Source organism: Notechis scutatus, chromosome 7 (genome assembly GCF_049901735.1).
Source record: "Notechis scutatus isolate UNSWTSFEM ecotype Mainland chromosome 7, rNotScu1.2, whole genome shotgun sequence".
Lineage (NCBI taxonomy): Eukaryota > Metazoa > Chordata > Lepidosauria > Squamata > Elapidae > Notechis > Notechis scutatus.
This window is the reverse complement of record NC_142015.1, coordinates 27,886,144-27,902,920: the sequence shown is the minus strand read 5'-3', so window position 1 is coordinate 27,902,920 and position 16,777 is coordinate 27,886,144. Positions and strand designations below refer to the sequence as shown.

General features: G+C 46.7%; 2 protein-coding genes across 2 annotated transcripts in view; both read left to right on the top strand.

The window, feature by feature from the left end:
• Positions 1–115: 115 nt before the first annotated feature.
• Positions 116–3,923, top strand: ATP5MG (ATP synthase membrane subunit g). Its single transcript, XM_026681025.2, has 3 exons — positions 116–274; positions 3,132–3,292; positions 3,760–3,923. The coding sequence occupies exons 1-3, from the start codon at positions 211–213 to the stop codon at positions 3,856–3,858; spliced, it is 324 nt and encodes a 107-aa protein (XP_026536810.1). The 5' UTR covers positions 116–210; the 3' UTR covers positions 3,859–3,923.
• Positions 3,924–6,277: 2,354 nt separating this feature from the next.
• KMT2A (lysine methyltransferase 2A) overlaps positions 6,278–16,777 on the top strand; it is a 36,230-nt gene continuing 25,730 nt past the window's right edge. Inside the window, 4 exon segments of the mRNA XM_087969795.1 lie at positions 6,278–6,350; positions 6,353–6,509; positions 6,511–6,640; positions 15,752–15,821. Of these exon segments, the coding sequence (XP_087825921.1) occupies positions 6,278–6,350; positions 6,353–6,509; positions 6,511–6,640; positions 15,752–15,821 (430 nt within the window).

Below are 16,777 nucleotides of genomic sequence, written 5' to 3'. Positions count from 1 at the left end.
GAGGAGCTGCCCCGCCCCGGCCGCCCTTTCGTAGCCGCCCCGGCGAGAGGAGAGGGAAGCCCAGGCCGGCCCCCGCCATCCGGATCCGCCCCCGGAGGGCGCATGCGCGGGGGCTCGCCCCGTGACTGCCGCGGCGGAAAGCGAGGGGCGTGGCCCGGCAGTCTGTCGCGCGGCGGGCTCTGACCTTCAGCGGCTCCTTCCGGCTCCGCCATGGCGCAGGCCGCGCAGAAGGTGCTCCGGGCTCTCTCCGCCAAGGGACCGCAGCTGCTCTCCGGTGAGGGGAAGCGCGGGGGCTCAGTGGATGCGGCGGGGCTGCAGTGCCTCCGCCCTGCCTGCCTGCCGCGCTCCGGCCGGCTCTGACCCTCGGGCGGCTGGGGACGAGGCCGCAACTCCGGCCGCAGCTTGCCTGCCAGGCGGCTGACGCAGCGAGAGAAGAGCAGCCATTTCGCCGGCGCCCCAACCAACCCCGTCCCCTTCTGCCTTGTGTAGCGCCGGGCTGCCGCGGGGCCTCGGAAAAGCTGACCTTGCCCGCCTCCGTGAGACCGGGAGCCCCGCGGTGGGCAGGGTGGAGGGGCCTCCTGGCGCCGGATGGGTGGCTTAGAGGAGGGAGGGCTGGCTCACCACAGGCAGCCCCCCCCGCTGCTTGACAGAGGTGACCATAGTGGAGCCTGTCCAGCCAACAGGGCAGCTGGGGAGGGCAGCGGCCGAAGTGCCCCAAGCAGGCTGCCCTGTCTTAAATTTCAATCACTTGACTGGGGGGCTACAATATGGCCATCACCTCAGGAACCGGGCGGTTGTTAACCTCAGGACTACCAATATTAAGGATGCTGAGGAACTGGAGAGAGTAGGGAGGAGAGCAAGAAGCATGGCAAGGAGCTTGGAAGCTAAAGCCTTTATAAAGGAATTAAACGGTACTGTAAAGGTACAGTTTAGCCCAAGGGTGGACAATTAATTTTCCCAAGAAGGCCGCCAGTGCCCTGATGCTGCCAACTTCTTCTTCCATGGGCTGGATTGGGACCACCCGCAGGTTGGATGTGGCCCGTGGGCCATAAAATGCCCATGTCTGGTTTAGCCTAAAGAAGAGAAAGCTAATGGATATCAGTCTTCTAATACTTGAAGGGCTGTCTCAGAAAGACAATGATGTATGTATGTATGTATGTATGTATGTATGTATGTATATATACTTTATAGTGCCTGGGAACCAGACAAGCAATAGCTGGAAGCTTTACAGAGAGAGATGTAAACTTGAAATAAGAATATTACGCAGAGAACCAATCTGCTGCCTGGAATAATTGAAGGTGCTCCATCACTGAAATGTTTCAAGCCAAGTTGGGACAGTTGTTTGTCTGGGATGATCTCAGGACTCCTTCCAACTCTAGAATTCTAGATCCAGTGACAAGAAGCCCACCACTATTCTGAGTGATTAATGCTTGGGTTTAACGGGTGTATCTAGGCTTTTTAAAAAATGTTTACTCAGAATCTGTTTTTCTTCTTTATTATGCGTTCGGTCTGCTGGGATAATAGAGATTTTGTTCCCTCTGTTTGCTATCAGACATTTAAACCTTGCTCTTGCTTCATCCAGCTAAATAATCCTAATTCCTTCTATAAATCCTCAAAGGATTTTATAGTCATCTGTTCATCCCTGGTGTTCTTCTCTGAGTACATTCTAATTTCTCTTAATGTTTTTAAAACCGTGGTGTCCAGAATTGGCCACAATATTCCACGTCATTGACTAGTATACTGCAGAGTAAAATTCTCAATTCCGGTAATCTAACACATGCAGCCTAAATTATTGCATTTACTTTTTTTGCAGACATATCACACCATTCATATTCATTCATAATCTATTTTAATCTTTTTATGAATATGCTATTGAGCCAAGTAATTCCCATCCTGCACTTGTGGATTTGATATTGATTTAAGCATATAATTCATAGTTAAGCATAGAATTTCATAGTTTATAGAAATGGGCTCATAATAAAATCATCAAATCATTTTGAATTTTATTTAAGTCTTTTAATGTATTAATTAGTCTGATCAACTTTTTGCCATCTGCATTCTTAATGAAGAATATGGGGCCTTTTAGCCTTTGGGGCTACGGGGGCGGGGGGGGGGGGGGGGGGGGTTTTTTGGGGGTTTTGTGTGTGTGTTTTTTTTTTTTTTTTTTTGGGTTTTTTTTTTGCGGGAAAAAAGGAAAGCCACCTTTTTTTATAAAAAGGGGCCCACCAACCCCAGCGAGGGGGGTTTTGTGCGCGGGTGCCCCCCCCCCGCGGGCGGGGTGGGGGACCCGCCTTACTTGACATCTTACATCATTTTGACAAAAAAACCACTTTTTGAATAGAATTTCAAGCTAGCCTGTTACTACCAAATATTATGGAATTGAACCCAGCTTAACTAGCTTGCTAATCAAAATGCCATATTACACTTTGATTTCAGCACAGCAATTAACAAAATTACATCTGGAGCATTTGAACAATGTACATTGTTATTTTAAAAATGAAATTTAGTCTGGCATTATGAATGTCTTTTAATTATTGTATTTACAGTTGCTTGGAGATTCATCACTTTATGCTCTAAAATATTCCTAAGCACTGACATCAGACTGACTGATTTGAAGTTCTCTGGATCATCCATCTTCCCCCCTCCATTTCTGTTTAATGACAGAACAACATTTGTCCTCCTACGGTTCTGTAGGCTTTAACCATTCTTCAGAATTTCATTTAAAGCTTAAGTGAGAACATCATTAAGTTCCTTCAATGCCCTAGGATGGTCCTCAAGATTTAAACAAGTTTTTCCCCTGATTGCATTCTAGCAGCCTCTGGTTGGCTTTCCATAGTTACTTGGAAAAAAAACATCCTCTTCTTGGAGAAGAGTGAACCAGAATAGAACCAAGCAGTGCTGTTAACATTGCAACTGATGGATGCTTTTCTATTGAACATTACAAGCTCCCAAAAGAATCTTCCCTTTGAATCAAACACTGTATTCATCACCTGACTTGGCTAGAGACAAACTCTTACTGCAAATATTATACCACAAAGGCGAAGCAAAATATCACCATAGAGGTGGAAATGCTTTGTTTTAGCATTTGCCATTTGCTCTTCATCTTACCTTGCTCTTGCTCTCTTTTCTAGCTGCTGCAACCTATTCAAGGCCTCGGCTGGACACTTTCTTGTACTATGCCAGAGTTGAGCTGGTCCCTCCAACTCCTGCTGAAATTCCCAAGGCAATTGAGAGCCTGAAAACATTGCTGAAGAGCTACCAGACTGGGCGCTTTGCACAACTCACAGTCAAAGTAAGTATTTGCCAGCAGTTGTAGTTTACAACAGCTTTGTTGGAAAATGTGCTTTCAGGCTTCTGATTTCCTAAGAGGCCAACATAGTTCTGTTCCTACAGTGTCTAAAATTAATTCCAGGAAGTCCCTTCATAGAGCTAGAGAGAATGGAAACTCTTTTTGGTGTGTGGGTTTGTGTGTGAGGGGTGGGAGAGGGAGGGAGGGAGGGAGAGAGAGATGAAGCATGAAGTAGTTTTCCATCCCATGAAGGAGATAATGGGATCAATAATTCTTCTGGAATAGTGGCTATATTAATTTGAATAAATTAAAGTCTAAATATCTCATAATTTAAATGTAAGTTATAATGACCAAGTGATAAGGTATTAGAAGACCTCTTGGTGTTGCTTGTACTTCACTGAAACTATCAGGAATGAGGGGGTGATTGCTACCATAGTAATCATTTTTAAAAATCTTTATTTTCCTTTCAGGAAGCTCTGAGGAATGGTTTGGTGGCTACTGAAGTACTGATGTGGTTTTACATTGGTGAAATCATAGGTAAACGTGGCCTGATTGGATATAATGTCTGAAGAAGTTTCTTCTTTTGATTCCTTGTAGTGTCTTGATAACATTAAACTATGTCACTGAGATTAAACTCTGTCTGCAAGTCATGTTTACATTGTAACAGAATTGGATGGTCACAGAATCATAGAATGTAATGGTTGGACAACGTCTAGTTCAACTTCATTTGGTAGAGGAATCCATGATTGCAACATTTCTAACAGGTCATCCAGACTGATGATGACTTCAAAGCTGACAGCTAACCTTCAAACCTTTTTTTCTTATTCTCCCCCTCCCTGTGTATTTATATTCTTCCATAAATGCTTCGAAGAAACCATACAGCTGCCAGAAATGAATAGAGACAGATTGGACTTGGTAGGTTCCTGTTGTTCCAGGAAATGCTAGATAGAATTAACCCTAAATCTCCAGTAGCAATTGTAAGGAGAAATAGTCAAGAATAACCATTTGTTTTTCTCAAAGATCTTATTTCATGCACCCTCAAAGCTAACACTAGTCAGAGCATAGAACAACTTAAGTAGTACAAGATTGGAAGACATGAGGTGACCCAGCCCTGTAGAATCAAGATTCAGACACGACTGAATGGATAACATCACTATTTAATGGCAGAAAAAAGATCTTAATTTCCATTTTCTCCCTTCACCATTTGCTCAAATACTTTCAACTTCATAGAGATTTGTTGGGTTTCATACTAGAGCTCATGTACTTATGATGCCACATCCAAGAACTCTTCAAGTATTCCTGACATATCTCACTTCCCAGAGTCAGAAGAAGTGCAGAAAAAGCTGCTTTTTCTCCTACGGTTTTATAGGAAGCAGTTTAGGTGTTAAAAGGAAGACTGGATGTAGCTTTAATGGGTTTGGAATTTTAGCAGACTTTCCTTTGCTACTATATAAACTGCTGCTGACAGCAGTTAGACAGTTGATCTGCCTTCTTAGCCAAAAGCACCTACTGTCCACATTCTTACCCAAAAACACAGGAACGATTTGTCCATTAAGTGAAATCCTAACATTTTGAACTGTGGTGAACCACTTCCATGGCCACAAAAGAACTACTTCAATAAGGTCTGCTAATATTGTGAGGCTACTACAACGGACTGCTAACTTAAAAAGGGTAGCTTATAGATTGGATTCCACCCCTCAGGAAGCAGAATCAGCTTTATTAGACTCCATTTCTTATTAGCCCGTCTTAATCGTATCTTTATGTGGTCAGAAGAATCCATCCGCCCCCTTCCTTTATTTATTCTGGCCTCAGCTGCCCCTCCTGTAGCCGAATGCTCCGGAACGGGGCCCTCGGTGCAGCTGCCCAGGGAAGAACAGCCGGACGCATCTGCCGCCAAGCCAGACAGGAGAAGCAGAGCGCCCGGCTCGTCCCCACCTCGGAGCAGCCGGGGATGCTGGGAGCTCCAGGCCGGCCGGAGGGCCACCCTCGCTGCCGTCCCAGCAGAAATCCCGCCTCCTCCTGGGCACCGGCCCACCTTCGCACAGGTTGGCCGGCAGGGAAGTCGCGGCGAGCCGTTCCCCTTGCCAGGGCAGCCGACTTCCCGCACAGCTGCTCAGCCTCCCAGCAGGCACCGCGATGCCTGGAGGGAGCTGAACTCGGGCTGCCAGGCCCCGAGCCCACCCGGAGGCGGAGGCAGAGGCGGCGGCGGGCAGGTCCCTCCGGGCGCCGGGAAGCCAGAGCTGCGGAGGACCGGAGCGCAGCCAGCCTCGCAGCCGGGCGTCGGCGGCCCCGGCACGGAAACTTGGCGGAGGAGCGGGCCGGAGAAGCGGCCGGAGGTACGGCGCCTTGACCGAAGCCGCCTCCGGGGGCGAGCGCAGCTCTCTCTCGGGTCCGCTCCCGGGACAGCCGCGAGGGCGGGGGCCACGCAGACCGGCTCGGGGGCTTCGGCTGAACCGCCGCGGTGGGGGCAGCGTCTCCGGCACGGCGCCGGACATGGGTCGGCTGGCTATCGGAGGAGGCGAGCGCAGCTGCCCCAGCCCCGCCTTAGTCGTGGCCTCACACGTGGGAACGAGCGCACCCGCATCTGCTCCCGACCCGGGTCCGGCCGCCTCTCCGCCCCTGCCGGGCATCCTCGCAAGGGGGCAGCACAGTAGCGGCAGCAGCGACCCGCGGCTGCCGCCCTGCCCTTCCCGAAGGCCCCGCGCTGAGCATGCGGGGCTGTTTCTGCCGGCCGCCAGGGCGAGCGTTTGCGCCATGCCGCTGGCGGGGCGGTGACGAGTGGGCCCCGGACCCTGGATGGGCGCCGCGATTATGCCAGGCGGCCCGCGGCGCCTTCTAGCTCAGGCGGCGCGCGGGGCGGCGCTCCGGCGGGGCCCGGGAACCTGGATGGGCGGCGCGCGTGCAGCGCCCCTAGGGGCGGGTTGTGCGGCAGGCAGGTTCCCGGGCGCGGCCCGGCCCCGCTCTCTGGCGCTTCGCCTCACAGGAAAGATGGCGCACAGCGGTCGGTGGCGCTTCCCGGCCCGGCCCGGCAGCGGCGGTTGGGGTCGCCGCGGGCTGGGGGCTGCCGCGTGCGGGTCCCGGCCCTGCGCAGCCTGCGCGGAGATTCTCCCGAGGAGCGGGCGGCGGGCGGCGGCGGCGGAGCGGCGGCGGCGGCGGCGCTGGCGGGAAGCGGAGGGGGCGGGGCGGGCGGCCCTCCTCGGCCGCCGCCCCTCGCCGCAGCCCGCCGCCCCGCTCCCGGCCAGCGTGGGGGTGGCGCCCGGCTTCGACGCGGCGCTCCAGGTCTCGGCCGCCATCGGCGTCAACTTGCGCCGGTTCCGGGCGGCCTGCGGGGCCGAGGCGGGCAGCGGAGAGGTGAGGCCGGCGGGCGGGCGGGACCCGGCGGGCGGGCGGGCGGGCGGGTGGGGCCGCTCTCCCCGGCCGGGAGCCGCCCTCGTGCAGAGCCGACGCGTCCCCGGCGCTGGAAGGGGCACGCCCCCTCCTCGCCTGCGCCTCCGCCTCCGCCGCGGGAAGGAGCGGCGACGCGCTTCCTCGCGGCTCCGGCCGTGGCCGAGATGCCGCCAGCCCGGTTCCCTCCTTCCCGCGCGGCCGCACGTGTGGCGGCGGGGGCAGGTGGCGGCCCCTCGGAGTTGATGCCCGCCCAGCGGCGAAACGCCACGGGCCGAACGGTAGCAACGGCCGGGCGGCTCGTCTTCCCTCTTGGCGGCGAATTTGGCGTGGATGGCCCCAGGCAGCTCCCCCTCCCCAGGCTGTCCAAGGGCGGGCGGGATTTCCTAGCCATTCAAAGGTAGAGGAAAATCCTCCTGAGCTTGAAGCCGAAGTGACAGCCTCCGTCCCGCCGAGGGTCCTCTGCTAAACCAGTGGCGCCCTGGCCCTTCCTCGAATGGGAAATGGTGCACTACCGGCAGTACTTTATCATATGGAAGCCCGGGGACTCTCTTGAGCGCTGCGTTCCTTTTCTCTTTGTTAATCTTGGGTCTTGCAATGTAACATGACAGTCTCCCCCCCCATGCATTATTGATGTCTGCCTTTAAAAAACTTCAACTTTCAAAAGTGGCTACAGATTTCAGAGCAGACCAAAGGTTCCCTATTTCCAGTCAGATTCTGTGCTGGGTAAAAACTACCTAGTCTCTCCCTCTCTCCTCCCCCATTTCCAGGCTAGCCTTTGAATCCATGTTTCACCTTCCCTGATGCTTGTCATCCAGCGACCAAAGCTTTTGATGCAGAGATGATGATCATGGCACATGCTACTCCCAAACCTACACTTTTAGCCTAGTGTTCACACCAATTGAAATTGTATAGATTTTCAAAGTAATATTTTTTGCTCAATTTCCTTGAAAGTATTATAAGCTCTCTCACTATATTGATGCTACATAATACTAAATGTGCTTTGCCAAAGTCCTTATGAGTACAATCATTTTAAAATTTATATTTGTGCAATCCTCGTTTTTAGATGTTCAGGACAGTGGACTGGGGCTGGTTTAATCCTTCACTGCATGAGCAGTCAGAATGAGAAATAATGCACTAATGTCATTCAAGCCCCTGCCTGTATCACACCTCTCCGTGTTCTGTCAGTATCATTAAATGGGCTTAAACAGCCCATTCTGTGTTCATCAGGAGTCTCGTACATGTAACTCTTGGTCATGACTTACTAAAATGAGGGAAGGAGGCAAAGCTTGGGAACAAAACATATTTTATGCAAGAATACATTTTCACTGCTCAAATTCAACAAAAGTTCATATATACATAGTTAAAAACATCCTATTTGCAGGTATAAACCATCTGAGAAGACTATTGTGAGTGAAGGTCTGAAGGTGCTCTCTGAACTTGGTTGTTTTCTTGCAGATGGTTCATTGCTCAACTAGGTAACATCAGTGCTAGTGAATGTGAGGTTTGTACCTTGTTTATATATCATTGAGAGGTTGTGTTGTAGTCTTTTTGTTTCCTTCCTAGGTTTTGTGTCTTTTGAAAGGTAGGTAAATGTGGTTTATCTTTCTATGTCTATCAATGGCTGATTTGTCTGAATATCAAACTTCTAGGAAGTCCTACTATTTTTGGACTGGATTTACCTAAAACACTATTAGTTTCCCAGTTAAAACTATGGTTGAGCCTGTCCATGTGTGGAGAGATGGAGACATTTTTGTCATGTGTTCTGACTAGTTGGTGTCCATGAGTGTGCTTTGCTAGTCTGAGGATCCTTGATGCTCTTTGAGGTTGGCTGTTTGCTTGCACATGTTTCATTACCCGACTAGACAACATCATCACTTGTAGGGAGCATGAGATTTGCTCCCTATTTATATACATTAGCTTGCCTTTCTATGTTGGTGTGTGTGTGTGTGTGTGTGTGTGTGGTTTTCTCCTTGGTTGATTGAATATTGTTTTCTGCTTCATTGCTTGTTAATTCCTGCTTATCTCAGTGTTGGTAACTGGAGAGGATATTTTCTTCTTAGCTTTTTTATACATGTGATTTATCTCTGTGTGCCTATTGGTGGCTGATTTCTTTGAATGCCAAGCTTCCAGGAATTCTCTAGCATTTTTTTTTATTTAGCTTAGTTTAAGATGTTCACAGTTGAAACTATGGTTGAGTCTGTTAACCATGTTGTATGATAAAGAGTTTTCATGGTGTCTTCTGACTGCTAGTTGGTGTTCATGAATGTGCTCTGGCTGTCTGCCCTGCACAGAAGCTGTAACAACATATTGTAACATGCAATATGTTGTAGATGACTCTGTTTTTTTCTTCTTGGGTCTTTTGGTTTACTTAAGATGTTTCAGAGGGTTTTAGTTAGTGTGTGTGTGTGTTACCATAAAGCTGTGTGGTTATAATAATCTATTGATTGTTCCTGAGATGTTCTTGATGTATTATCCTTTTCATAGCTTTATTGGTTGTCCTGTAGTATAATATCCACAACCAAACACCCAAGTTCAGAGAGCACCAAGGACTCCACCATTCAGCCCTGAGCTACATATATTCACTTCTATTAGATCAGTTCTTGGTTAATGTATTGCACTTGTTGATGGACACAGTTATGGCAAGTTATATTACCCTCCCTCCCCAATATATGTGAACCTTCTCAATCACAAAGCACAAACTTAGGGCATCTGCAGTTGTGAGTTTATTCCTAGCTAGAAGGGCTGCAGTCAATTTGAGGCAGGTTCACAAGTGTGCCTGACCTCTGCAGCAGTAAAAGATCTGTTAAACTCACTTTCAGATACTACTGGCTCCAGAATGTTTCCAAGATGCTTGAAGAATTATACTGTCATTAAACTGAACCGTCCTGTTTAGATCTGTAGAAAATTGCAGAAAAAAGCGGAGCTCCAGCTTCTGTTGTTTTCTTTGGAGCTTTTTGGATGATGAAACGCTTGGATAGGCAGATAGCCCATTTTGGGATTTATTCTATACCGGTAGTTGCAAAATTGTATTTTTTTTTCTAGTTGATGCACTGCTTCTATAGACTTTATAATATGATATTATTATTGTACTGTTATCTTCTTTGAATTATTTAAACAAGGCATGGGACATAAATAGAATTAGTTGGTGAAAGGTTTGATATGTTCAAGATAAGGACTTTGAAGATGATATCCTCCCCAGTGATTTGCTGTGATAATTTTCCTAAACATTTTGTCCACATAATTGCTCATATGCTAATAAATTTCAACATTAAAAGCAGCATCTGGTGGCTCACAGAAACACCTGCTTATCCAATTTTGATAAATGAATTTTATCTTTCTTTTTTATTGCAACTGCATTTCTGGAGAAATTTGTATGACTTACAATATTGATATCATAACATTAAAATGGGTGTCAGTTTCATTGAGGGCCACATCAGGGTTGTGTTTGAGCATGGGGAGCTGAGCCGGGCCAGGCGTGGTCAGAGGGGGCGTGGCCAGCCTGATATCACTTGTGTCGGGGGGGGGGGCACCTATGGTGGCCCAAGCACTCTGCCAGCAAAAATGGGCTCCCAAGCTCCGTTTTTGCTGGCAGAGGCACTGTGGGCCTGTCCTTCACTGTTTCCAGGGCGGCCTTGCAGGCCAGATCTAAGCACCCCGCAGGCCAGATCCGGCCCCCAGGCCTTGAGTTTGACACCCCTGCATTAAAACATAAAGTCATCTATTTGTTTTTCTAACTGATGGAATCTAGTTAATACATGAGAAATAATCTTACAGCCACTTTGGTGGTGTAGTTAAACATACTTGGCTAGAAAATGGGGTGTATTACTCTTAAAGTCTGGCAAACTGGCTTGAGCTCCAGAGATGCAAAGTTTGAATCCAGATTTTTGGAATCTTATCTGGAAAACAAAAGTTGGCTAATAAAACTCATGATGTACTACAAGATAAAATAGGTGAAGAATGACTTGTCTTAATGTTTGAGACATTCATTGCTTAAATTGCAATCTGAATCCATATTTAGAGATTACATTAATCCCTTTCTTCACATTGATTCACACCATACCCTGAATTTCTGAACTTCAACTTATAGACTAAGAATGGCCCTAGAATGTCATGGAATGCTTCTGTTACAACCAATCCTCCATGTGTTTAGGTCAACTTTACCGTAGTATGATGCTCTGCTATGGAAGCTGCTTCTTAACCAAGGAGGGATAAGGCAGGCCATGGGAGGTTGGTGCAGTAGTATGGACAGTTCTGCCTAATCCTTTTTGTTTTCTCAGAGGTTTGCATGCTGTATTTGCACGCTGAGGAATCCGACATGCAATGGCCAGTAAAGGTGGCAGTATTTTTTGAGTTTTTACTTTCTGCAGTGAATATAACATTGAAGACAAATTGAGATTCTCTTTGAAGCCTAAGCTATTAGGCAGAGAAGTCTGTTTAGTCTTACTTTTCTTCTCTGCTCTTCGGCTTAGTGGAATTCTGGCTTCTGTCTTGGAAGAAAAAATGAGGGGAAAGGATCCTAATAGTCAGCTGGGGCTTATTTGTGCTGGTATAGAGTCAAAGATGCGATAGCATTTTATTGGCTCTAGAGAAACCCAATGCCAGCAGACATGCTGAAGAAATGCTTTCTTTTTTCTAACTGAGTGTGGTAAATCCTCATGAAGTGCTGACACAATAGGATTCTTGTCTTGGAACTCCTGTTTCTGTGGTAACTTGGACTGCCGTTTCTCGGTATATCTATCTCCAAAATGCTTGTGATGTGTCTGCAAACTACAGCTTTGGCCGTATTCTTTCAAGGACTTTGAGATATGTTCTTTAGTAAATTGATATTTTAAAAAGCACGTGCTTGTGAATACAAATTCAGTCTCACATTTGACAGATTATTCTGTTACACTCATGTCTTTTTTCATTTAAAATAATTTTGAGGTTGTTGGATGCTTATTGAATTGACACCCAAATTTTTCTTCTGGTCATCACATAAGTTTGAGTAGTTTACAATAATAAAATTAGGTGTTAAAGATCAAAATATGAATATAGCATGTCTGTAGTTCAAGTTTAGTTATTAGAGGTCAGTTGTTCTATTTTATATGTTAAAAGTAATAGATTATTATACAAGTAGCCCTCGGCTTATAGTACCACAATTGAGCCCAAAATTTCTGCTGTTAAATGAGACATTGTTAAGTGTGCCCCATTGTATGTCCTTCCTCGTCATAGTTGTGAAATGAATCACTGTAGTTGATAAATCCACAACCTGGTTGTGAAGTGGACATGGCTTCCCCGTTGACTTGGCTTGTCAGGAGGATGCAAAGGGGATCACATGACCCCTCTGGGACACAGCAACGTTCATAAATATGAACCAGTTGCCAAGCATTCGAATTCGGATCCCATGACCATGGGGATGCTGCAAAGGTCGTAACTTTGAAAAATGGCCATAAGTCACATTTTTCAGTGCCGTTGTAACTTTGAACGGTCACTAAATGAACTGTTGTAAGTCAAGGACTACCTGCAGAATTAATTTCACAGCCTGGTGGTATCCTTTTGAGTACTGGGTGCATGAGGGAGCTTTGAGTTTTCCTAATATGTTCAGTGCAGAAGAACACATTTTGTAGTTTCTGCTTGACCTCTGTTCCACGGACCCAAATGATCTGTAAAAGGGATCCTGCTGTATTTTCCTATTAAGCCAGCTGGGTGGAAGGTGCTGACATCTAATGAAGGTTAGGTCTTTCTATATTTACTTTTGCTAATAGAAAGATGTGGGGCTCTGGTCAAATCAGACTGGCACCCTGCGTTCATTATGGGAGCTTCCGCTCAGATCCAGTGGGAGTAAACAGGCAGAAGATAAGCCCCAATACAGGCAGGGTCTTCACTACAGATATTTTCCATGAATCACTAGCAGGGCTAAACCCTGTGGGAAAAAGGGACAACAGAGCGGATTCTGCCACCTTGAGCATACCTCTCTTCAGAAATAGGGCAGCATGTAAAATGCAGCAAAGCAGCCCTTAGAAGATGTTTCAATTATTCAAGTTCCAGGAGGGGATGAAGTAAGAAAAAAATGGACTCCTGATAAAAAAAAAAAAAAAAGGCTAGGTATTTGACTTCAAAAAACAATGTAAGAGTTGTAGAAGTTGCCCTATTTAAGGGGGGGGGGGGGACCTTGAAGTTTCCACTGCAATTCTGGGAACATGCTGGGTCACATAAGATCCATGAACCTTCTTTGAGCCAGATCCCCACCTGGAAGCTCTTCAGTACTGAATTAGTTCAGTTAAATTTCCATTGATCTACCGGCAATATACTTGGTTTCCTGACAAAAGTACATATTTTTCATTTTGAGCTAATGTGTTTCTACCTGATTCCTTGTTATAACGAAGAACCCCATAGCATTAATATTCTATTGGGATTGTAAGAATTACCAATGTACCTTCATTAAGATGGAAATATGTTCTCTGATGGATGGAAATTCAGATTATTGAGATGGCTCAACAGACCATTTATGTAGAAATTTTAAAAGGAACAAGCATTCCTGGAATAACACCTTTGTAGATTGGAATAGCATTTGTTCAGTTTGCCAGAGATGTTGCACCTAACTTTCAGTGCTGTATCAGTATGTAATCTACATGTGAGTAGTAACAGGCACTGATCAACTGTAGAGGCAAAAATATAGAATGATCATCTTCAATGTTTTTTCAGTTTTCAGTGTTTCCATCCAAGGGCTAAAAACATTCAGCCCTGCTTAGGTCAGCCAAGGTACCCCATGGCTGTAAGTCTTTAGGCCTCAAACCATACGTTGCAATTATGGAATAAAGTACATTATACCAGGCTTGAAAAATCACAATTTTCATTTTGCACAATTGAGCATTTGGCCTTGGAAAATAAATAAAACATTCAAAAGAAGAAGGCAGTATCTCCAAGTGGCTCAGGTAGATCTAATTGGGGTGGGCAAATGTGAGTGGATGGGCTTTTCTGTTTTTGACATTATTTTTTCCATCCCAGTCTACCACAATCCCTCCCCTCTAATGTTTCTTCTGCCTGGCTGTAAAAAGATATATATCTACGGGGGAGAGATAAGAGGGATGAAGCACATTCTCCATGGGACCAGCCAACACCGTGACCAGTTTCAGTGGACGTTTTTAAAATATTTGAATTGTGGCACAAGCCCTGTTTTTATTTTTTTAATCTGTGTATTTATTTATTCTTTTTATTACTTTTAAAATAGTGACAAAGAGAGTAATCAAGAAGCCCCTTTTTTCATAAAGTCACACCTGAATTTGGGGCTTTCCGAAGACCTTCAAGTCCTTAGCTGGCCTTGGCTTCCAAACCTCTTGGGGTTGCTCCCGGGACAGAATCCCCAGGGTGGCAGTTTCGGGAGGTGGGGCAGTGCCGGTGGGAAGGCCTGGGGAAGGAGCGAGAGGCAAAGGGAGCCCAGGGCTGGAAGGAGCCGAGTTGGCTGTGCTCCTGGATATCCGCTGTGTTGACATCCTTGGTGGTTACGTCATGGTGCAGCAAATCCCAAGGGAAAGAGTGCTCTCGGCTTGTTGACGGTCAGGCTGGGAGGGAAAGTGGAAAGCAGGGGAGCTTGGAGGCCTAAATCCTGGGGCTGAATAGCTGAGGTGTTGGGACTCTCAGGCTGCTGGGACCTGCTCTGCTCTGCACCTCCCTCCCTCTTTGATCCAGCTGTGCCCCACAAAAGGAGCGCAGAGTCCCGACTCAAAGGGTGTTGAAGTGCTGGAGGATTTGCAGCCTTTGATCTTCAGAAGCTCTAGTTTCTTTGAGAAATGCTTCGACTGATAAAGTTTGGCTTCCTGGGAAGAGAGCAAGCTTTGGAGAGATGAAGTTTGGGCGGCTTGACTAAACCTCGCTGCTTCCTTGCCTGCTTAGACCCTGTTGCCCGCATGCTAGTTAGAGATGTGCAGGCTCTGCCAGCTTGCCAGAATCTCTGCCCATCCTCAGCCAAAGATTGTTTACTTCTTGCAGGGAGACCCACGTGGGCAAGGGGAGGGGCTGGCAGAGCTGGGCTCTGGAGTGCTGTGTGCAGAAGTGGCTTTCCCGGCATTCCAGAGACAAGAGGAGCGGAGCTGGGAGCATGAGGCCGCTTCCTTCCCGCCTGGCCTGCACTCCTTCTTTCTCTCCCTCACACACAGAGATAAATCCCGCCAGGCTGACCGTGCCCTTTAATGCCCCAAATCCATCTCTTGATTTCTCTGCAGCGAGGGCCCAAATGTCACTTCTCAGAGTGGGGAGGGGGTCCCGGAAGTGCAGGAGCTGAGGCAGGACTGGTATTCCTTAAGAGAGGATGAAAGTGAGAAGCAAAGCCTGTGGTTCCTGGCACAGCAGGAGCAAAACTGAAGCTCTTGCACAAAGGAGGCTGCTATGCCTGTGAAGTGTAGCAGCCTCTGCTGCAGAGAAACCCTGGGCCAGCGCCAGCCACTTCTAGTTCTAGAAAGCTGGAAAACATGGCTCCACATGGGCTCCCATGACAGGGGCAGCACGAAGGAGGGAGCGCATAGTTGGTGACCTTTCAGCTTCAAACTGAGCTGAACTACTCGCCATGTAGGAGCCCCTCACATTGGTGGCTGCCGTTGCCTCTGCCCTAAACCCAGACTGCTTCTCCTTAACATGGAGGTTCTCTTTAGTCCTACGGGCTGAAACCCATTGAGATTTTTTCCTCTCTGGTGCAATTAATGGAGCTAGCTGTTTGGGTAGATGTTGCAAATCATTGCTGTGAAGACGGCCTTCTATTTATACGTTCCAAAGCAGCAGTTTTTAAAGAGGTGGCTTCCCTTTGTAACCTGCAAAAAAAAGTTTTCTTCTGGAGGGTAATCTTAAGGTGCTTGATTTTCTGCAGGCAATCAGGGAAATTCCATAGTCCAAGGCAGGTCCAAGCTGGTTTTGGGGCTTTATGAAATGCATTTCCCTGGTGGCCTCTCTTCCAGCAGACGCCATATAAATAAAATAGGTGGTTAATGAATTTCGACCCCCACTGTTTGAGAACAGGCAATTGTCAGTGTTGTTGATTTTTCTCAACTATATTTTCTTTTCACTATACTTTTACTTAAACCATCTCCCTCCCTTTTTCTGCAGGATGAGCAATTTCTAGGTTTTGGCTCAGATGATGAGGCCAAAGGAACCAATTCTCCCAAGTCCCTTGCAGGTAAAACCAACCTACTGCAATCCGAACCATATTCAATGGGATTTGCTTTAAGGGAGCTTAGATGTGGCTGATCTAAAGAATGTTTATTGAGTGGCGAAACCTGAAATTTGTATTTGATGGCTTCATATAATACTCTAAGCCAAATCTTTTTTTCAATAAGAAGTTGCTAAACCGAGGCACAGCAGCTATTGGTTTCACTAGTTTTATTAAGGCCGTCCAACTCCAAGAAAACACTTGGTAGCATACAAGAAGTCCAATAATATATTAAAACACAACTAAAAGCCACATTGCTGCCCAGATCAAAACAACACTCCCCACCATGCAAGTAAATTCAACAAGGCCACACAATATGGTATCCTATAAATCATGACTTGGAAAACATAGCTGCACAAATACACTTAAATCATTAATGGCTCAATCAGATTCTTATATTATCACATGAATGGAATCAAAAATCACTATTTGGGGAATACAGATTCTCTACTCCATTTTTACATCATAGAGTGTACGGTGTGTCTTGGCTGCAGCAGTTGTCCTTTTCTAAAAATGAGTTTTCTGCTGCCAGGTCTGGGAATCACAGGAAAATATTTTAGTGGCTTTTTCCAGCCCCCAAAGATTAGGCTAAGATTCATTAACTGGGTTTATAATGGGTAAAATGTTCCTGTGACACAATTGCCTGAATGATATGACTTAGTCTGTTAGGGCTCTTTTGGAAGTTCATTGATTCTTTTAAGCATTCCCACCATATATTATGTTTTTCCCATTGATTCTGCCCTAGCAATTATGTATATTTCAAATACCCAACAATAAAAATGCTGTCCATTATTTAAAGCCTGCTTTGAATGTCCTGATGAAAAAAAAAATGAAATTTAAATTCAGATACGTGGTTACTGTCTTGACCATCAGCTAGTGAAAGTAGCAGGGGATTATTAAATTCCCTTGCTGCTGAGCTCCTA